Source organism: Canis lupus, chromosome 38 (genome assembly GCF_048164855.1).
Source record: "Canis lupus baileyi chromosome 38, mCanLup2.hap1, whole genome shotgun sequence".
NCBI lineage: Eukaryota > Metazoa > Chordata > Mammalia > Carnivora > Canidae > Canis > Canis lupus.
Window position 1 is genome coordinate 23,843,428 of NC_132875.1, and position 22,580 is coordinate 23,866,007.

General features: G+C 48.6%; 1 protein-coding gene across 1 annotated transcript; it reads left to right on the forward strand.

The window, feature by feature from the left end:
* The first annotated feature begins 8,454 nt into the window (after positions 1-8,454).
* On the forward strand, positions 8,455-18,620 carry FMOD (fibromodulin). Its single transcript, XM_072815103.1, has 3 exons — positions 8,455-8,594; positions 11,271-12,258; positions 16,776-18,620. Exons 2-3 carry the CDS (start codon positions 11,280-11,282, stop codon positions 16,925-16,927), a joined length of 1,131 nt encoding a protein of 376 aa, XP_072671204.1. The 5' UTR covers positions 8,455-8,594; positions 11,271-11,279; the 3' UTR covers positions 16,928-18,620.
* The last annotated feature ends 3,960 nt before the right edge of the window (positions 18,621-22,580 follow it).

Consider the following 22,580-nt stretch of genomic DNA (forward strand, 5'->3'; position numbering starts at 1 on the left):
GAAACCATACCTATTCTACTAAAGCTGTTCAGAAAGATAGAAAGAGATGGAGTACTTCCAAACTCGATCTATGAGGCCAGCATCACCTTAATTCCAAAACCAGACAAAGACCCCACCAAAAAGGAGAATTATAGACCAATATCCCTGATGAACAGATGCAAAAATTCTCAACAAGACACTAGCCAATAGGATCCAACAATACTTTTTTCTTTTTAAGATTTTATTTATTTATTCATAGAGACAGAGAGAGAGAGGCAGAGACACAAGCAGGCATCATACAGAGAGCCTGATGTGGGACTCTATCCAGGGTCTCCAAAATCACACCCTGGGCTGCAGGCGGCGCTAAACCGCTGCGCCACTGGGGCTGCCCAGGATCCAACAATACATTAAGAAGATTATTCACCAGGACCAAGTGGGATTTTTCCCCGGGATGCAAGTCTGGTTCAACATTCATAAAACAATCAATGTGATTCATCATATCAGCAAGAGAAAAAACAAGAACCATATGATCCTCTCAATAGATGCAGAGAAAGCATTTGACAAAATACAGCATCCATTCCTGATCAAAACTCTTCAGAGTGTAGGGACAGAGGGAACATTCCTCGACATCTTAAAAGCCATCTACGAAAAGCCCACAGCAAATATCATTCTCAATGGGGAAGCACTGGGAGCCTTTCCCCTAAGATCAGGAACAAGACAGGGATGTCCACTCTCACCACTGCTATTCAACATAGTACTAGAAGTCCTAGCCTCAGCAATCAGGCAACAAAAAGAAATAAAAGGCATTCAAATTGGCAAAGAAGTCAAACTCTCCCTTTTCACAGATGACATGATACTATACATAGAAAACCCAAAAGACTCCACCCCAAGATTGCTAGAACTCATACAGCAATTCGACAGTGTGGCAGGATACAAAATCAATGCCCAGAAGTCAGTGGCATTTCTATACACTAACAATGAGACTGAAGAAAGAGAAATTAAGGAGTCAATCCCATTTACAATTGCACCCAAAAGCATAAGATACCTAGGAATATACCTAACCAAAGGGGGTGAGGGCTTTTTAGAAGTGGGCCTCTAGCTGGCAGAACAACAGAATCTGAATCTCCTTGATCTACAGCCAGCAGTCACTCTCCCCCATCCCTCCTGCTACAGTTGATTAGCAGAGAGCCTCACACCACAGAGGAGAGGACTCTAATTAAAGTATCAACCTTGGGCCTGAACCCAAGTTGCTTTTCCCATTCACTTTAAATGACACCCAATGACACCCCACACACAGCTCTGAGTCTCCAAGGGGCTCTCAGGCCGGGGTTGCTGACATGGGGTCTGAGAACAAACAGCAAGTCTAGACAAGAATATCTCCGAGCTCCTGAGCTTTCTGTTCTTTCCCTGCCAAGGAATAGCACTTTTTCACATCAAATCCCAGTAATTGGGGGCAGCCCAGGTGGCTCAGTGGTTTAGCGCCTGCCTTCAGCCCAGGGCGTGATCCTGGAGACCCCGGATCAAGTTCCACGTTAGGCTCCCTGCATGGAGCCTGCTTCTCCCTCTGCCTGTGTCTCTGCCTCTCTCTCTCTCTCTCTCTCTATCTCTCATGAATAAATAAATAAAATATTTAAAAAAATCCCAGTAATTGGTGATGCTGGTACCTCTCCCTTGACTAACCCACAGCAGCCAACTAAAGACCAAGCCTTGGGTGGCTCAGCGGGTGAGCATCTGCCTTTGGCTCAGGGTGTGATCCCAGGATCCAGAATTGCGTCCCACATCGGGCTCCCTATGAGGAGCCTGCTTCTCCCTCTGCCTGTGTCTCTGCCTCTCTCTGTGTCTCTCAGGAATAAATAAAATCTTTTTTAAAGATTAAAAAAAAAAAAAGACCAAGCCTTCTACCTCTGGGTCCTCTTCCCACTTCCCTCCTTCCCCCACGGTTGCCCTCCCTTCTTCCCTCCTGTGGAGGCAAGATGGTGTGGCTGCCAGCTGTCAATTCAATGAGACTTAGCAAACCTTACCAAATATCCACAATGTCTTAGGCGTGGGTGTGGGGTTGTGAGGGAGCTGTTCCTTCAGCAATGTCAATATATGCCAGGACCAAAGTCAAAGAAAACTAGGCAAGAATACAGAAAAAGAAAGAAAGAATAAAAGAAGGCCTCATTCACTTCCATTTCCTGTGGGCTTGGTTTTCTCATGGAAACCTGGTTCTGGAATAGAACAGACAGGGTAAAGAGGGCCTGTTTCAGAAGGTGATGTGACATCCCAGACTCCAGGGCAGAGACCTCAGAAACAGATCTCCCAAAGCTGGGGAATTCCAAGAAAGCTTTTATTTATTTATTTTTTTTAAGATTTTATTATTCATGAGAGACACAGAGAGGCAGTTAGCCCAAAGAAGTCAGACTTCGCTTTCCAGTTGACTTGACCTTCTCATTGATTCGCTCGCCTAGGCAACCTTTCCTTCACACTGTACACTGATGCTAGGCTGATGCTAAAATCCCAGTTCACCTCTTTATACCTCAGCTTACCGTACATGTTAAATGGAAATAAGTGCAATTGTGTTTCAGGGTTTTACAAAGATTAAATGTTGTATGTAGAAGACCTACTCTAGAGCCTTCAAAAATATCGGTTCCCTTCGTCTTCCTTTTTCTGGTTCTCCAGAAAGAAGACACACTCTTCTAATCCTGCCCCCTACACCCCAGTCCTCCCCTGAAATCACAACACATGACTCCTGGAAGATGCTGTTTTGTTGAAGAGGATGAAAAAGGGCGCTGGAGGAAGAGAGGGTCAGGTCCAAAGAAACATCACAGGTCAGACAGAAATGCTTCAGGGGACGAAGTTGGAGACTAGGCTGCCCTGTGAGGCTGGCTACAGGCAGGGAGTTGGGGGGGGCATAAACTTTCCCCCAAGGGTGCATTACTTAACATGGCTGGGGATCTCAGAAGTGGGAGTTAGAGAAGGGAGAGAATCTTTCTGTGTCTTGATTGAGGATCAAAACAATTTCTATTATTACAAATTCCCTTAGAAATATAGCCCCATGGGGATGAGAAAAGGAATTCAGCTCTTTGCAAAGCTTAACCAAGCAGCCTGGCTGGGAGCCATTTGGCAGTTTCTCCAAAAGGAAAAGTGGTGAAGAAGCAACAGTGCCACCTCTTCATGCTCCAGCAACAGATGGAGGGAGCTGGTCTGTCAGTTCCCGCCCCGGGTCGGGGGGGGGGGGGGGGGGGGGGGAATTCAACAGCTGGGGTGGATCCCTCCATCCCATTAGATGCGAGATGTGAAGATGCATAAGCAATGTGTAGGGGCAGCTCACCCAGCTGTCTTTCCAGTGACCAGGGAACTCGCCAGCCAAGGTGAATGGCTGCTCAGTCTGTGAATGCCCGGGTCCAGAGAGCCTCTGGAGAAGCATGGTGTATCTAGGGCACCGTTTTTACCCAAGGATTTTTCATGGGGAGGAAGAGGACTGCTATGGAAATAAACATGGGTGTTTTATGGGACGAAATGCAAAAATCACATGACTTTTTAACATCAAATGTGAGGTTTGATCCTGACGTTTTCCATGCCTCCTCCCCCAAGAGTGTTCTACACTGACCTTGCAGGCACCTCTCTAGTTATTCCATGGTGGGGTGGGGAAGGGGGGTGAAAATTCTAGGCACTGAAAGTTCCACTTCTATCCTTGGTTAGCTTCTCTCTGATTGGTTTAAGTTACCAAAGTAGATTTACTACTATTCAGTAAAATCCAACTTTCGTTTATTCAACCAATGTTTAGAAAGGGCCTAATAAGTGTCAGGCACTTGGCCAAGCATTATGCCAACTAATGACATTGCCCTCTCTCCCAAAGAATTTGCAATTTACTAAAATAAACAACAGAGGCTGCCATTTATTGAAGGACCACCACATGCAGGCTCCCTACCAGGCACCTCTATTTTTTTAATCTCATTTAGTTCTTCCAAGATTTCATGATGTTAGGTTTATTGTCTCCATTTTACAAATGAAGTCTCATTGATGCTTAAGCAATTAGCCCAATGTCATGGGGACAAGAAGTGGTAGAGCTAGAATCCGAACGGATATGTATATGTTCCAAATCGATGCTTTTTCTTTTACGCTGGAGACTGTATATGCATAGCAGTCAGGAATTCAGACTCTAGAAGCAGATAGACAAGTTTAAAATCCGAGCTCTGCCGCTTAATTACTAGGCAGTCTTATACAAATGTATCAGCCTTTCTAAGATTCTGTTTCCTCATTTGTAAAAGTAAGATAATACTTATTTGATAGGGTTGTAGTGAGAATCTCAGAAATGGTAGCTGGTATTTTAGAGTTAATATCTAGTCCTGGTCATACCTAGAGCCAGGTAAGCATAGCCAGTGCCAGAATCCTGGGAATTGGTCCATCGTATATGATTCTCTCCCCCAGCACAATCTCAGGAACATCATTAGTTCTTGGCTCATTTGTAAAACAAAGGATGTCCTATACTGAGTGGCCTCCAGACTTCAGATTTCAGGTTACCTCCTTTGCTTCCTCCCTCATGTAGGTGTCTCTCCCTAAACCAACCCTGATCTCCTAATTCAAGGACATTCATACTTTCTAGAAGGTGATCTGGAATCCATCAGGTCATCAGGTTAATAATACCAAGCATGTAGTAAATTCACAGTCAAAATAAGACATGCTATCCATTAAAAGAAGAAAATTGTTGTCTTGTTTTCTTTTTAAGGAGCTTATTAAAAGAAAATTCTGAAGCCCTCAATGCATTTTCCAGAACTCCGAAATTGAGGTCTTCCTCCTATTGATTGATTGCATTTGAAAGAAAACAAATCTTTTCCCCAGCTCCAATATCTTTGTCTTGTCCTTCTGGAAAGAAGAGACTCTCCATGGTGAGTTCTAATGACCCTTCAATGCCAAGGGAATAAGGAGAAGCATCTCCCTTGGAAACTTTGGGACACTATTATTGGGTGCCAGGGTAGCCCAAACTTTCCATCAAAGCATCAGACTAGTAAATAATCCCTCACTGGCATCAGGAGTTTTCAGGATGGGCCAGGAGTAGAGCCTGGATTTTATTCACCATGATCATCTTTCTACTGACCTCTTTATATTCAATTTACTAATCCTGTTTGGGTAGATTTCCACTCTTTTTTTTTTTTTTTAAGATTTTATTTATTCATGACAGACACACACAGAGAGAGACAGAGAGGCAGAGGGAGAAGCAGACTCCATGCACGGAGCCCAATATGGGACTCGAGCCCGGGTCTCCAGGTTCACAACCCAGGCTGAAGGTGGCGCTAAACCTCTGGGCCACCGGGGCTACCCCTGGATTTCCACTCTTATCGCCACCATCCCTTGGTTGTTTAGGATCAGAGGCTGTGTTATAAAAATCAGGGGTATTGGGTCCTAAGGGAGAGAAAGAGGAAGGGATTGGTGACCACCAAAGCGTCACTGTGTCTTTGAATTCCAGTAGGAATTTGAGTCAGAACACATCTCATCCCTTCCAGACAGGGTGGGTCCAACATCAGAGACAATCAGCTTTGCCTAGTGGTTGTGGTTTAACCTGTACTTTTTGGGGTGGGGAGGAAATACCAGTGGCCTGCACCCCTGGAAAGTCAAATAGGCTTGAAGGCCAAATGGTTTTCCTGGCTTTGTTGGTGCTGGTTATGCCATGGGGCTTTGGGTACTGAAGACAGGCTGACTCTGTAGGGAGCCCAAAATACCATTCATTCCAGAATACTTTACTGATTACCTACTAAGCACAAAGCATTGAATGCCCAGCTGGGGATAGGGGTTACATAAATGAATAACAGAGCGTCTCTTTTTAGTTTGCTTGTAGTCTGGTGACTGGGCAGTGCTGGCTTGACACCTCCCGAAAAGCACCCGTGTCCCAAATGAACCCCTTTCACATGTGGACTCCCTCAGCAATCTGGAGAACATCAGTATCCCCTACTTGGTTTTCCATATTTCAGCCAAGCTCTGAGGGCCTGGATCCAGGACCCAGACAAACAGAGCAGTAGTAGTCAAAATGGAGATTAGAGCCCATAGATGGTGGGATCTTTGAACAGTGGGTCATCCCCTGGAAGTTGCCCCCTGGCCTGGTCCCAGTCATCCCTTCTTTATTCCTCCCAAGCCTACCTTGAAACAGGATAGATAATTAAAGATGTGGTACAATCTCTGCTTTAGAAATGATCAACAAAACACATGGAGATGCTGCCTTTTGGGGTGGAACTGCTTTGGGAAGGATCCCAGTCAATGGTTGGTCCTCAGCCTCCCCTGACTTTCACTGTTAGTAAATTCAGTGTAATTCAGCATGTTGCAATTTAAAAAAAAAAAAAAAACACTATATACACACACACACACACACACACACACACACACACACACATCTGCACCCAATGGGCAGATGTACCTGGCTATCTAGGCCCATCTAAGAAGTGTGTCTTGGGCCCTATTGCCAAAACCAGTGTCTTCCTTTGAAAAGTGACTGTTTTCCGGACTCAAAATGATGAGAAGGTTATCTGTGCATTATTGACAACCATCTTCACATTGAGACCACTCTGTCTCACTCATGGAATCAGTGTGCTGCAAAGGCTTCTGCTTTATTTTGAGCAGGCATTATACTGGAACCTTCTTTGCATCCCTAATACTTAGGATCATGCCAGGCACAAAGTAGATGCTCACATTTATTAAACTGAAATAAAATATGTCTGGGCTTGGAAAGAGAAGTCCTGTATCTCAGCTCCCTCTCACTGTTACCATGCCCTGTCCCCAGATTCCTGCAGATTGGGCCACTCTAATTAGTTGGGCTCAGTATGAATTGAATCCAAGTGCATTATCAGGATAGTCATCGCCCTCTCCACTCCATCAGTCCTCTGGTCTTTTGTTGTGGGAAAGTCTTTGGAGTTACGCAGCTCAAATTCTTGTTTTAGGGGATACCTGAGTGGCTTAGCAGTTTAGCGCCTGCCCTCTGCCCAGGACGTGATCCTGGAGTCCTGGCATTGAGTCCCACATCAGGGTCCCTGCATGGAGCCTGCTTCTCCCTCTGCCTGAGTCTCTGCCTCTCTCTGTCTCTCTCTCTCTCTCTTTCTCTGTGTCTCTCATGAATAAATAAATAAAATCTTAACAACAACAACAAACCCTAAAAACCAAAACCAAAAAACCAAATCCTTGTTTTACCACTTTCTGGCTAGTCACACCATATCTTAGTGCCTCTATTTTTAATGCAAAGTACCTACTGTGGCCATTAAATGAGATAACATAAGTTGAACCACTTAGTTTATAGCAAGTGGTCAGCAAATACCCATTCATTATGTTTAATCTTTTAAAAGACTCTTCAGAAGTCCTGAGAAGAATGGGTTTCTAACAAGGACCTTTCTGATGGCCTACACAGTTCAGAACTTTTGAAGCAACCAAAAGTTGCATCTGCCTTCACACCTCTAAATTCTTCAGATTCAAATCTGAGCCTTTCTCAGTTGTTTTGTTTTTTTTTTAAATAAGGAGTGTTTCAAACTTGAACCTTTGTGCCCTGATGGCATTCTCACCTACTATGGAAAATAGTATGGTGGTTTAAAAAATTAAACATAGAATTACTATATGATCCAGCAATTCCACTTTTGAGCATATATGCAAAACAATTAAAAGCAGGGTCTCAAAACGATATTTGTACACTCATGTTCATAGCGGTGTTATTTACGACAGCCAAGAGGTGAAAACAACCCAAATGTCCATCAGCGGATGAACAGATAAACAAAATGTGGTCTACACATACAATAGAATGTTGTAGGAAGGGAATTCTGCTGCACGCTACAACAGATGGATTTGAAGAACATTATGCTAAGTACCAGCCACAAAAAGACAAACGCTGTACAACTCCACTTATGCGAGGTTTCTAGAGGAGTCAAATTCATAGAGACAATAGAATGGTTGCCAGGGGATTATATGAAAGTGTGTGGTGGTAGTGCATAATAGGTGATCACAAATGTGAGCTCCCCTTCCTTTCCATTAATTCCAGTGGAGGAAAGAAACCCTGCCCAGATGAGTCTACACTGATAAGGGATGCAACCAGAGCCAGAGCCAGCTGTCCTGTGTCATGCCCTCTCATGCAGTAACCACTGGCATGGAGGGGGAGCCAAAAAGGCCAGAGTAGTCCTGGGTCTCTGGGGAGGACACAGGGAGTTGCTGAAAGAACTAAGATGGCTCTTCCCAAATCCTGGGCCTCCCCAGCCCTGCATCTGCCTTTGTGGGTTAAATGAGAAATCCAGGCACTTGGTAAGAAGCTGTGCAAATACCTTCTAGGATGCCACTAACCCATTCAGCAGAAAGACACTCAGAGCTGCCAATGCTTTAGGGAAGATCAGTGAGTGGAAAGAAGGTGGTTTTTCTAAGTCAGGACTGAAGGATTTTGCCTGGTGGAGTGTGAGCTCCGCCCCTGCAGCAGAGCCGAAAAAGCCTCCTCGGTCCCTCTCTTCACAATATTTGATCCGGAATTTGGGGGCGGGACCCTGGCCTGGCACAGACCCGCACACTCTCAGTAGACACTCTGTCTCTGTCTCTCTCTCTCTCTCTCACACGTTCTCCAACCCAAGGAGGCCAGACAGAGGGACGTGGTCACTCTCTGAAAGGTTCAACTGGAGGTAAGTTTAGTCATTTTACTTAAGTTTTTGTCCCTTGTAGTTCCATAACGGGAGAAAAAGAAAGAGCTCGAGCATGGGGAGAGGGGCTGGCAGGGGGGAGTCATTCCTCATGCTCCCATCTGGGCCATGACGCCAGGATACTGCAGACAGGCATGGGGGAGGAGGGAATGTGTTAGCCCTGTCCTACAGTTCCTTTCTGGTTGTTGTGGGAAGGGGGAACCTCCACTTCTCAGGCATGAGAAAAGGAAGGACCAGGTATCTAGAGAAGCCAGCTCGGTTCTGCTAATACTCATAATCCCACCACCCCAGCCCTGCAGTGTGTCCAGTAGGCAGACTATGGTATCTGAGTGCTGTTATAGGGGAAGGATGGGGGGGCAGTGAGAGAGAGAGAGATAGAGAGAGAGAGTGTGTGCTGGGATGAAAGGGAGAGAATAAAGAGAAATGTTGAGAATCAACCACATTCAGGGAGCCATGAAGGAGGGTCCAGCCCAGCTGAGAGGAGGACTTCTGGTCTGATGTGGTAAGAGGCAAAGATCATTCTCCAGAGTGGGGGAATGAGAGAACAGCATTAAATCCTGAGTCAGCTCCCTAAGACTCATGGAGTACCAGGAAGGTCTCTACTATTAGGGTGGGCAGGGGGATTTAAAAGTGTACAACCCTGGAGCAACACTGCTAAGAGACAGAGGGGAAGAGAGGCAGAAGCTCCCCACCCAGCTCTCTTAGCAGCCATGGCTCCTAAGGAGAGGCCAAAGTGGGTAGGATGCACAGCCCCTGGAAAGCTAGATCTTGAAGAGGAAGGTGGATCTCGTCTGCCAAGATGCTCAGTCTGGAAGGAAAAATGGAGACAGAGGCTCACTGTGCCAGCCTCCAGACAGCTACCTTGGCCCTGCAGCAGCCTAAGGCTGTGCATGGAAAAATGCGCTGTTGGCAGTGGGCTCCATCTATCTTTACTCCTGGCCAGAGCCAGGGCCCAGCCAGGGTGTCCAGGCAGTGGGCAGTTGGGTTGGCTTCTCAGAAACACTGTGGGCTCTTTGTCCGAGGCCTGAGGCTGCTTGAGGATGAGCCAGGTGGCTCTCCTCTGCAGCCCAGAGGCTAATGGAATGAAGGAGGCCTATGGGCATCACTTTTAGGAAATAGAGAGGTCTGGGGCCTGGGAGGAACGGTTGCAGAAGGTGACTAGATTGAGTGACACAGTCAGGGTCTTTCCCATCAGTTCATTGGATTTGATGCCGACTTTTAGATTTCTTTCTTCTGTCTCCAGTTGCCAACTTGAGGAGGCCTAATAGCAGTGTGAGGGATATATGTGACCCTTCCAGGACCAAGAAAGGTTCTAAGGTTCCTCTGCCCAAGGGTGAATCTCTTACCTCTGGAAGGTTCCCATTGCTTACAAGGGCTATCCAGTGCATTGGCTATAGGAATTCAGAGTAGGGTGACCAGTAGGGTCCCTCATCTTCCATATCTTCAGTTTCCCTCCCAGAACGCATCAAACCCACATTTCTCTCCAAGCCTGCCCTGTTCTCATCTCGCTAGCATACAAGCTCAAAGCAACAGGTTGCCTGGCACTGGTGAGGAGAAGGGGGTAGTCATGGGGGCTGGTAATCCAGATGTCATCATAAATAGCTCAGAATGAGAGATGCCAGAAGCCCATTCCAAAGCCACATTCTCTTAGATATACACAACTTTCTTCAATCCCTATTCCATTTTTCAGCATTCTTCATTCATTTCTCTGGGCTCCACATGGCTCTAGCGTAATGTCTATGGTGGAGCATGAGGGGAGGTAACACACTTTAGTAGATATTATACAAGAGATCCCGAGTGCATGGACTCAGATTCCACACACTCAGAACCCATCCTAGAAGACCAGTGTCATACCTGGTGCCAGTGTCCCCAATCTGGAGAGGACTGTAGCTATGGCATGAAGACCCTGTGCCAGCCAGGTTGCATGCATAGTCACAAACTGCCAATCGGAGAGTTTTCTCACCCAGCAGACTGCTATGGACACTGGCACTTTGAAAGGTCACCCAAGCCTTGTGGGGACTGCAGACAGCCCACACCCCTCACCAGAGACCAGAAACCAGAAACCCCCAGCTTGCCCAAGAGACCAAAAGATCTTCTAGGTGTAGTTCAGATCCTCCCCCTTTGAGGTCTCAAAATGCTTCTGGAGGTTTCCCACAAACATGGAGAGAACCAGAGAGCTTTTTCCTTGGACTCTTGGAAAATATTATATCCCTGGGGAGTTCAAACTGAATGTGAATTCAGGCCTGAAGAGCACCCACCACCGCCACGGGCATGATTGTGGTGGGCTCACCAGGTCCCCCCACAGAACCTTCAGGTTGCTAGAGGCTCCTAAGGACCTGCCTCTTGAAAGAAATGCAGTGCCCCCCATTCAAATTCCTTCTAGTCTGGAAGGCTCTGTTTCTGTGACTCTATGAGCAAGGTAGAATGCACCTGCCTCCCCCAGGTAGCCACAGTCCAGCCGGATCAAGTGAGCTGAGCCGGTGCTGGGGGAAGGCGTGCAGGAAGTGAGAGCAGGGTGGCCCCGCCCCCCAGGGGCTTACTGCAGATGTTAGAGCTGATTGCTCACAGCCCAAGGCTGGCCTCCCCGTTTCCCTGCCTCCCTGCCTCCCTACTGTCTAACTCATGCCTGCTTGCTCTGTTCTCTCTCCCTTCTTGCAGAGAGACAAAATGCAGTGGGCCTCCCTCCTGCTGCTGGCCGGGCTCTGCACCCTGTCCTGGGCCCAGTATGATGAAGACCCCCTTTGGTGGTTCCACTACCTCCGCAGCCAGCAGTCCTCCTATTATGATCCCTATGACCCTTACCCCTATGAGCCCTATGAGCCTTACCCCTACGGGGTGGAGGAAGGCCCTGCCTATGCCTATGGCTCTCCACCCCCGCCAGAGCCCCGAGATTGCCCCCAGGAATGCGACTGTCCACCCAACTTCCCCACAGCCATGTACTGTGACAACCGCAACCTCAAGTATCTGCCCTTCGTCCCTTCCCGCATGAAGTACGTCTACTTCCAGAACAACCAGATCTCATCTATCCAGGAAGGTGTCTTCGACAATGCCACGGGGCTGCTCTGGATTGCTCTCCATGGCAACCAGATCACCAGTGATAAGGTGGGCAGGAAGATCTTCTCCAAGCTGAGGCACCTGGAGAGGCTGTACCTAGACCACAACAACCTGACCCGGATGCCTGGCCCGCTGCCGCGATCGCTGAAGGAGCTCCATCTCGACCACAACCAGATCTCGAGGGTCCCCAACAATGCTCTAGAGGGTCTGGAGAACCTCACAGCATTGTACCTCCAACACAATGAGATCCAGGAGGTGGGCAGTGCAATGAGGGGCCTCCGGTCCCTGATCTTGCTGGATCTGAGTTACAACCACCTGCGGAAGGTGCCTGATGGACTGCCCTCGGCCCTGGAGCAGCTGTACTTGGAGCACAACAATGTCTACTCGGTCCCTGACAGCTACTTCCGGGGGTCGCCCAAGCTGCTGTATGTGCGGCTGTCCCACAACAGTCTCACCAACAATGGCCTGGCCTCTAACACCTTCAACTCCAGCAGTCTCCTGGAGCTTGACCTCTCCTATAACCAGCTGCAGAAGATCCCCCCAGTCAACACCAACCTGGAGAATCTCTACCTCCAAGGCAATAGGATCAATGGTGAGACACTGACAAAGGGGAGTGGGGAGTAGCTTTGAAAAAAAAAAAAAAAACCCTATTCTGAGTGCTAGCAGCAATACAAAAGCCATAGACATAGGGAACCAAAGAGCACTGATGAAGCAATCTGCAACCCAAGCTCTCCCCCTGTACAAGAGGTACTAAGTGGCATGTCCCTAGACCAAACAGCAGTACTGGGAAAATTCAGTAGGGGGTGGGGTGGCCTGGAAGAAGTCATTCCAGAAGAGGTAAGTCTTGAGAGATAAGTGAGTGCGGGCCAAAGGAAAGGGAAAGGGACAAAGCCATTCTAGGGAGTGGAAGTGTCACACAGGAACCAGTCACTGAATAGGTCACCTGTAGGGGACAGCCCCTGTCCCTGTGTGTCTGAGTTGCTCATATGTTGAGGAGCAGCAAGAGGGAAGTGTGCAGAGGTTTGGATGAGAGCAGTTCATGGAGAGGGGGATTTAGGACTTCTAGGGTCCATCTTGGGAGGAAGGTGGGCTGTGAAGAAACCATAGCATTTGTACTACTGATCGAGACGAGGATGAGCTCTCTGCTTCCACATGTGCTTTACGCCTGCCTCCACAGCCCATCTTGGTTTTGGCTGTTTATTTTTTGAACATAACAACTGTTGGATAAGAACATGCGACCTCTGTGAGCTGAATGAGGTACTTGTTCTGGTCAGTTCTCCCTGGAGTACAAGGAACCCCTGGTGGGGGAAGCAGAGGTTCCCCTAGGGTCACAGGGGCCCTATCACCACAAGCTCCAGGGTGGGAGTGGGGGTAGAATGCTCAAGGACACAGGCCTCTTGTTTTCCAAGCACTTCCCAGTAAATGCCTACAGGAATCCAAAGGGCTACCTCTCTGCCTCTTATGACCAAAATATTCATTTCAGATAGAATTATCTAGTTGCTCTTCAGGATCCGTGTCAGGATCTCAGGTTCAGAAAGTGCTTACATTATCCCAGGGCCTCTGATGTTGGAATCCCAGCTCGTAGGTCCTGAGGCTTCCTCCAGTCAGCAAAGTACCCCCTTCCTTGGGAAAGGACTCACTACCCACCATGGGCAAAGGGCTTTGAAGCAGAGCCTGCTGTGAGCAAACCAGCCATCAAAGCCCAGATAGGGACTGAGCTTTCATCCCCTCTCTCTCTGTCCTTTCGCTCCCCATGCTCAGGGAACAGATTAGTCATTTGGCAACATGCTAATGGGCTGGATAGCCCTGTGAGTGAAAGAGGCACCCAGGCCCAGAGGTCGACAGCAGGGCAGGCGAGGTGAGGAGCTATCTGGTCCTCTGCTTTGAAGCCCGAGACCCCATCATGGGCACACGACTGTTTAATTTGTAAAGTGTCTCTCTTTGGGGGAGGGAGGATTCTTCTTTTCCTGAGTAGGCCAGCTCTCTGAGACGTCTCTGAGATGTCGCATGCTACAAAAGGTTTGACATTTACTCGTGGCTGTCCATCATCCCACCCAGAAGTCACTTGCCACCCCACTCTGAATCCAGAAGGACTGCCACATCAGAAATGTCATATTATGTGTCATGTTTGACCCCGAAAATGTGACAGCAAAGAGCAGCTGCCAAGGGAGAGAACCCATTAGTTATTGCCTGATTATATGTAGTCTGGGAAAGTTGGGGTGGGAAGGACTCCATCACGGCACCCTGTCACCCTCTGCCTTCTGCAGAGCACATCTGCCATTCAGATACAAGCTGGTCCACCCATTCCCAAAGCTCTGTGGAAGATCAAACCACTTCAGCTAAGTGGACCAAGGTCTGATGAGAAAGCTCTCCATTAAGTCAAACAACTTAAAAATGTTCAGCGTCTCCCTCAAATCCCTTCTTGCATCATTTAAGCCAAATCCCCTGATCTAGTTATCATTTAGTCTCTCTGCCAGTCTTCTTCTGAGGGAAAATAATACCAATTCTTGCATTTAATTTTTCTTAAATTAGCAAACTAAGACATGTGAGGTGCTTGGCCTAGGGCTGGGCACATAACTGAAAAGCAGTAGACGATAACAGTTACCAGCTTCTTCCTCTCATTGCCACTTGGAAGTTGACAGGCATACTTTCGTTTTGTTTTACTCTTTGCATTGCGGAGATGGAGACCCTGAAAGGGAGCAGTCATCTCTCCAGGTACCCACCTGCGTAGGTAGAACCCTGAACACAAGCCTTCAACATGTGAGGACCTGGCACCAGGTGTTTCTGGCTGAGAACATGAGGAATACCTCTCTGATTCGGACCATCAGCAGGAAGGACAGTGCCCTGAGTTTGACCCCCCTCTCCCAGGGCATCCTCCCACAGTCAGTTGCAGGGCTGGGGGTGGGGGTGGGTGGGACCCAAGTAAATCTGGGGGAGGAGCTACATGGAGGACAGAAACTAAAGGGTGTGCTGGGGAATAAAGCCCTCCCTCCCCCTTCCCTCTTCCATTAGGATCTCCCTCAGATTTTCCAGCCTGGCAACAGCAAGGGAAGACAGCTCAGAATGTTATTCATTCAAGGGAGCAGGGTGGGTACCCCAGGAGGAATTTGGAAAGACTTATGTCAGTATTTAATCTGGCCTGGAAAATGTCCTCCAGAGTCTCTAAGCAGAAGCCCTGTCCTTTCCTTGAGCTTGGGGGAGACAAACTTGGGGCACCGTGCATCTGCTGTGTGGATAGACTCCACGTACTTGGTGTGTCTGGCAGTCCTTAGGTATTCCCTGTATTTATATAAGTGTGCAGGGATCCAGGATTTTAGCAGATGCTCTCAGAGCCCGAGTCTGGGGTGGAGAATCAATCTGGTACAGTCCCCAGTAGATTTGGAAATGATCTCTAAGCCGAACTACCTGACTTCTCCCCAGCCCATTCCACTCTATCCTTCTCTGTGGCCACCCCAGGTGCACCCCCAGCCTAAGCTCTGCACCCAATCTGACCATTCAGAGTCCACTTAATCTACTTCCTGGGACCAGAAAAGAGATGTCCAAAAGTGTCCACAAGATCCCCACCACCCCCACCACACTGCACCCCTGTCCCCACGTGTCTCCCTTCCTACCCTTCCCACCCTGCAACTGAATGCTGTCCACAGAAGGGCATTTCCCAGCCTCTCCCCTCTCCCCAGCCCTGTGTCTTATTATTCTTCAGGGCTGGACTTTGTGTCTTTGTTGCAGTACAAGTTAATGGGTTGCAGCCTTGCCGCATTTCCTCTTGGTCAGTTCTTGGGAGAGACTGAAAACAAGTGTTAGTGCTATGGCAAAGCACTTTCCTGGCCAGCCTATTTAAGCTCCCCACACTGTCTTCCTCGCAACCTTCCCTTTCACACCTGCAACCACAACCTCATTGAGGCCAGCCACAGTGCTCCCAGGAAAAGAGTCAGAAAACCTTCCTCCTCCCGCTCCTCCCGCTCCTCCTGCTCTTCTTAGTCCTCCCGACCACCCAGGTAGGCTGAGGAATGCCTCCGGTGGAAGCAAATGCAAGCTCTGGGTCTGCCCAATGTAGTGACAGCCCTCAAAGTATATCCCACCAAGACCCAACAGGTGATTTCACCTGGAGCCCCCCCCCCCCCCCCCCCCCCCCCCCCCCCCCCCCCCCCCGCAAAGGCCAGTTTTCTGGCGGCCCTCAGGCACCCCTTCGTGGTGACTTGCGTCATCCCTGCTGGAGTTTTAGCTGAATTCTTGGTTTGTTCCCTTCAAGTTCCTGACCCAGTAGACCCGAGACAGAAGTGGTTGATATGTCCAAGAGGAGAACCAGAGGGAAAAGAGAAGGATTTATGTTAAACCCCAAAAGAACTATTTTGTTCATTAAGATCATGTGTTTTGGGGAGAGGGGGAGAACAGCTTCAAAAAATCTTTTGAGATTTAAAAAAAGGGAGGAGTCAGGTAAGCCATCTCACATTAAATGTAGGAGGCAAGGGAACTATCTGTTTGACTGTTGAGGTCCACAGCAGCTCTTTTCCAGCTTCTCGGATCTGCGGGCCTTGCTCATTCCTTCGGCAGTACTGAGAATGGAGACATGCACCCCCTCAAAGCTCCTGCACGCAGAGGTACTTGTCTCCCTGCCCAGGCTTTCTCTCTTTCATTTCCTGCCACCCTCTGTATCTGCCAGAGTGTCAGGAGATATTCCAGATCTAAGTCCCTCCACGTCCCCAGTCTTCCTTCTCAGAGAACAAGCCCTCCTTCTCCAAAGGCCATCAAGTCCTTCGAAGCTGCAACGTTGGTCTCTGACTACCTTCTGCTCCCACTGCTGCCCACAGAAGGGAAACGATAGATCGGATCCTGGCTGGAAGGACACTCAAGGACATCCCAGGGTCTGCAGAGCACCGTGCAGATAAAGGCGTGGTGTTTCGGGGGGCCAGGGCTGCAGACGCAGGCAGCGATCCCGCTCTGGCCCTGGTGTTACCCCCTCTCGGTGCCGGTGGGCTTATGGCCCCACCCAGCCAAGTCCCGCTGCTCCCCCCAGAAGGGTTGAAGCTGCTTCACAGAGGCTGACCTGCCTCCCTGTGGATCCGGGTCTCTGATCCGGGCTTCTGCACCCCTTCCCCCTTGTCCCCACAGAGTTCTCCATCAGCAGCTTCTGCACCGTGGTGGACGTCATGAACTTCTCCAAGCTGCAGGTGCTTCGCCTAGACGGCAACGAGATTAAGCGCAGCGCGATGCCGGTGGACGCGCCCCTCTGCCTGCGCCTTGCCAGCCTCATCGAGATCTGAGCGGCCCTTGCATAGGGCACGGGGCCCAGGGCCCCCACGCCCCACTGCATTTGGCTTGATGGTTTGGTTTGGCTTTTGCTGGAAGGTCTGGGACAGATCATGTGACAGAAGTCCACGGGCTCCCTCTGTAGTCTTCTTCCCTGTAGTCAGGGTCAGGTGGGATCAGGGGACAGGCAGCCTTTTACTGAGAGACATGGCTGTGGCTCTCTTTTCAGGACAGACGTGGTGGCAGAGGATATAATCCCTGGAAATCCCAACCCCAGAAATCTCACTGCCCCTAGGTTCTTCCCAATGATCCGGTGTCATGAACTTGACAAGGCCCTTGGGCAACAGCACATAACGTGCTTTCCCCACAATCCCTGGCTCTCTCTGTGAGCAGCGCTAGACAGCTCTCCTGCGTGCTGGGCTGGTGGTGCAGTTACTCTGGGCTCCCTCTCAGTGCTCCTCGGAATATATACCTCTTACCCAACTGCCTCCTCCTTACCCTCCTCATCTGCTCAGCCTCGCTCCACAGACTCCTCTTCTGTGCCTTAGGCAGAAGCATGAGAGCCCAAGGCATGTGGGCCTGTGTCGCATGGCCTGTGCAGAGAACTCACACTAGTGTCCGGGGGTAGAAGGAACCCAAGAGTCATCTCTACACCTCCCTAACCTCACTCCTTGAAAGCTACCAGGTTGGAAGTCACCAGCGTGATGGCAATATTCAGGGACTGATGAGAGAAGACACAAGCAACTTTAGGCTTTGATAAGTGGATAGGGCTGTATTTTAACTGGGCAGTTCTTTGAAGGTGGATCAGACTTCTAAACAGGAAAGGCCATATCTTGCTTACATCAGCATCCATAATAGTGACAAACATCCCGAATCAGCTGAACTGAGGAAGTAGCCCCCAGAGTTCCACCCTTGCCCCAAACACCCTCCGTGTGCCCCCAGCAGCTCTTTACTTTATCCTCCAAGGCACGTGGTTCTCAAAGCACGAGAAAGGTAGTTGGTCCTCTTCTCTTGTCCAAGCAGAAAGGTCTACATCCTGATGGGAGAAATGGTCTCCAAGCAGCCCTGGGCATGTCTGGCTAGCCCAAAGGAGGATGCTGTGGTTCGGCTGTTATTAATTGATTTGTGCTGAGGCCATAGTTCATAGTGAAAGCTCTGGCTGGAGATGCTTGTTGGGTCTGTGAAGCCTGGGCCAGGCAGCCAAATCTGGCCTGTGCTGAGGATGAAACCCTCTGCTTTCACATCTCTGAGCTGCACCCTCATTACTGAAGATGCCTTTTGCTTTATAGCTTTGCTGGAGAGCAATTCATTCTTCCCATGTCTGAAAGGTAATGTTGCCTGGGGCCTAAGCGTCCTGCTCCTTTGGGCACCATTGGAATGGAGCCATCTGGGAGGTCAGGGACGGGGACTGCCTGAGGAGAGCTAGCCCTAGCCTGGCCCCTGCCCAGATGCCATTCCATCACTGATATTTAAGTGAAGGGGAGGATCCCTAGACTATGTTCTTGGCTCCAGACTCAAAAATCCACAAAAGCCAAACCAGCTCATTTCAACAAAGGAGCGCTGATGTGAGGGGCAAGGCTGCCTCTGCTCCAGGCTCTTCAGAAAGCATCTGCATGTGAACACCATCATGCCTCTATAAAGGATCCCTATTACAGGAACAGCATGAGTGGTGGCTAACCTGACCAATAAAGTTATTTTATGATTGCATCTGCAAGAATGGAGTCATTTAAGGCACACACAGAAGGGTTACTTTAAGGGCACCTAATGGGTCACATTGGCCTTGGACTGGACGAACCACCTTTCTCGTCTATTCTGCTTGGGGCAGATGTAGCTGGGGCGGGGGAGGTTAAAAAAAAAGTCACCTGTATGAAATTTCTGGTTAGCAAACTTGGTGTTCTGGAAGTTCTTCCATAAGTCTAACTTCAATCCCGCTAGTTACACACTTCCTTCCATTTGATCCCCAGGAGAGAAAAAAACAACTGGGTTTTTTTTTTTCCAGTCATAGTTAGCATTTTTCTTCCTCCACCAATCTTGGCTCCTCAAGCCAGGAATTCTGGGGCTGGCGGGTCCTGAGTATTGTTGCCTTACCTGCTTCTGCCCTCTACTGGCCACTGTGCAGAACTGAGGGTAGTAGAAGGCGGTGCAGCGCCACTGGGCCAGGACCAGGAAAAGCGCAGCCTTCAGCAGAGCGCTCCTTCATTCAATCTCTCCGGAAAGCCCGGAGGTGCCTTTTGCTTAGCAGATGTCACATGAGTTAGGAGGGCGGACCAGACAGGCGCTTTGGGGACAATCCATTGTTTTCTAATAGGGAAATCACTGTGGGACGCCTGGGTGGCTCAGAGGTTGAGTGTCTGCCTCAGTTCAGGGCATGACGCCAGGGTCCTGGGATCGAGTCCCACCCACATTGGGCTGCCTGCCGGGACCCTGCTTTTCCCTCTGCCTGTGGCTCTGCTTCTTTCTGTGTCTCTCATGAATAAATAAATAAAATTAAAAAAAATAGGGAAATCCATGCAACTGATGTTTATCGAGCTGAATATATTACTTGCTGAATACATTCACTCATACATTCTGTGAAGTTCTTTGCTGAGACTATTTCAAATGTTACAACTCCATCTTAACTAACTTGATTATTCTTCTCTGGAGCAAGAGATAGGCAGGAAGGGGTAGGGAGTGCCGGAGGGTAAAAAGATGCAAAGGAAATCACAACTTCAACCACTCTTGAGGGACAGTGGCACACCTGCCTTGGTGACCCAGCACAGAGATGCCTCATGCAGCAGGCGGAGAAACACACAGAGCCAAAGGCTTCTCGTAGCCAAGCTACCAAAGAGAATCCTCTGCCTCTCTCTTTGGCTTCTGAGCAGCCCCTGGGAACAGCCCAGCCAAGGTAGAGCAGCGGGAGAATCCAAAGCCAGGCTTGGCCCTGTTTGCAAGGATCCTCTGGTTTCTAAATCTGATGCTTCTCAAGAGAATAGCAAGAGTGGGCGATCTGTCAGGCTTGGTTGGCTTTCCTTTGGGTCACCATTTGGCCAGTTCTTATTAGGTGCTCGGTACTTCACTTACCTTACGTCCTTAGCATTCCTAACCATTCTGTGCCATAGGTACTAGTATTTTTACTGTTTTACAGATGGGAAAACTGAGGCTCAGGGAAGCTGAGATCACCCCAAGAGGAAGCATTGAGGCCAGGATCTAACCTCTGACTGAGGAGGCCGAGAAAATGAAGGCCATTCCACTTTACGTTCAGCGTTAGCACAAGTACGGCCGTCCCAGGCCCCTGTGAAGAAGAGCTGGATTTTACATTACTTCAGTTACAGGAAAAAAAACAGCTTACAGCTTAACGCCCTATAAAGCCCCATATTAGAATGAGAACAGAGCTCAATGCCCTTGAAGGCCCCAAATCAAAATGTAAACAGAACTCGAGGAATTGCTCCAGCCCTTCTGGAGGTCCCCGAGACCAGCCCTTAAAACTAAGCTAAAACCCACCTCGGGGTCCAAGTCCCTGCTCCGCTGTGTCGGGTGTACTTGGACGCAAGCTCGAGCTTGTAAATCAACCCTCGTGTGTTTGCATCGGTGTCGGCTCCTCGGTGGTTTCTCGGATCCGCGATCTTGGGCACAACGTGACCTGTCAATTTTGCTCTCCTGTTTCTCCTGGGCTGGGCCTGAAGTCTCCATGTCACTGGGGTAAGCAGGTCTGCCAGGAGTGCCGAGGGGCCATGGTGGTAGATGGAGTGCCATAGGGGAAGGAGGGCCATCTGACTTGATTTGTGATGTGCCTAAATCCATCCTGCTAGTATTCACAATCCCTTTATGAGTTTCCCATCTGAAATGTACTCTTCATCTGTCAATAAGGAAGGATCGTTGCGCAGGCAATGTGTGTATTACAGAGAAGGAAAGCAGGCAGCCCCTGCCTCACAGGCTTTATTGTCTAGTTCAGAGACAAACGTGGCACCAAAAAAAATTGCGGGGCGGTGGGAGGGAAAAGGGTTGGTACCACGTAGTTACAAACTGAGAAAGGGCTGTGAAGGACATAAGCACGGGTCTGCATGAGGGTGACCAAGGAGGCTGGCCTAGACTGGCAGTTCAGGGGCAGATAGTAGCTGGATGTAGGGCACCATTATCTAGATGAAGAGGTGGGAGGAGCAGTCCAGGAGCCCTCACAGCCTCAGTCAACTTCCTAAGTGGGAGGAAGCTGACAGCGAAGAGGGCTGGAGCAGCGAACGAGGAAGAGGGTTTCAAGCGATAGATGGATATGTGAGTGGGGATCAAACTGCCCACTGCCTCCGTTTCTCTTATTTCAGACCCAAGTACCAGGAAACTTACCAACACCCCAAATCCCCTAAAGGTCCCTAAAGGCGTGCATTATATTTAATCTCGCGGTACCGAATTTCAACCACTAGAGGGAAGCATCTCACTTTGCACCATCAGAGCTTTCCTGAAATCCTTGCAGGCTGCAGTCCACTCAACTTTCTCCCAACCGCTTTGATCCTCTGATCAAAGTCCTCAGCCACACTGGACACTGACCAAAAGAATTAAGGCACCAAAAGTCACTGTAGTAACCAAGGAGCCTTGACCTTTGTGTGCTGGTGACCCCTTTGGCAGGCTAGTGAAACTATGGACCTCTTCTCAAAATGTTTTTAAAGACATACATAGGGTTCCAAGGGAACCCAACTACATTGAATACAGTTATCAAAATAGAAAATACGTAAGTTTTTATATAGTATAATGTTTGCATATTAATGCAAAAAATGGCAAGATCTAGCAATAAGTCTAACTACAGTCATTTGGAAGTACTGTTGAGCATAATGGCACTTTGAACTATTTTCAATAATTGTGATATGACATAAAAATACCTGCAATTTCAGTTGGTGACAAAGCCTCAGTTACCATTAATACCGCAGTTGTTTGTTATCTTTGTAATTGGAAGAAATGTTAAACTTCAGTTAGCTGTGTGAAAAATGAACATATAGGGACGCCTGAGTGGCTCAATGGTTGAATATCTGCTTTCCGCTCAGGGCGTGATCCTGGGATCCGGGATTGAGTCCCACATCCGGCTCCCTACTGGGAGCCTGCCTCTCCCTCTGCCTATGTCTCTGCCTCTCTCTGTGTGTCTCTCATGAATAAATAAATGAAATCTTTTTTTAAAAAATCAAGATATAGTATTTTAGGGGCACCTGGGTGTCTCACTCGGTTGAGAGTCTGTGTTTGGCTCAGGTCATTATCCCTGGGGTTCTGGGATAGAGCCCTGAGCCCTGAGTTGGGCCCCCTGCTCAATTGGAAGTCTGCTTCTCCCTCTCTATCTGCTTCTCCCCAATCCCCACCTCCCACACCCTGCTCATGCTCATGTTCTCTGTTTGTGAAATAAATAAATAAAATCTTTTTTTAAAAAAAAGATATAGTATTTTCTCATCCAAGTTCCCAGACTCCCTCTAAGTTAAGCCATGGAAAGATAGGCAAAAAGGATGGATCACAGAAGAAAGGCAAGAAAAGAAAATACGTGTGGTCTTTTCTCTCCATGAGCATAGCTCAATCGAATGTTTATCAAACAAACTCAAACTCAATCTAATCAAAGTCTACAAATGTTTATTGGGTGCAAAACCCCAAGCCATTGAATGTCAATAGTTAGTGCATTCAGGATTTGAAAGAATGGATATAAAGCTCTCCTGGTACTTG

What these genes read in the sequence shown, in the direction of transcription:
- FMOD (XM_072815103.1), top strand. Translation starts at nt 11,280, where the DNA reads ATGCAGTGGGCCTCCCTCCTGCTGCTGGCCGGGCTCTGCACCCTGTCC. An exon ending in CCAAGGCAATAGGATCAATG is followed by an intron (nt 12,259 to 16,775) that starts GTGAGACACTGA and finishes TTGTCCCCACAG; the next exon opens with AGTTCTCCATCAGCAGCTTC.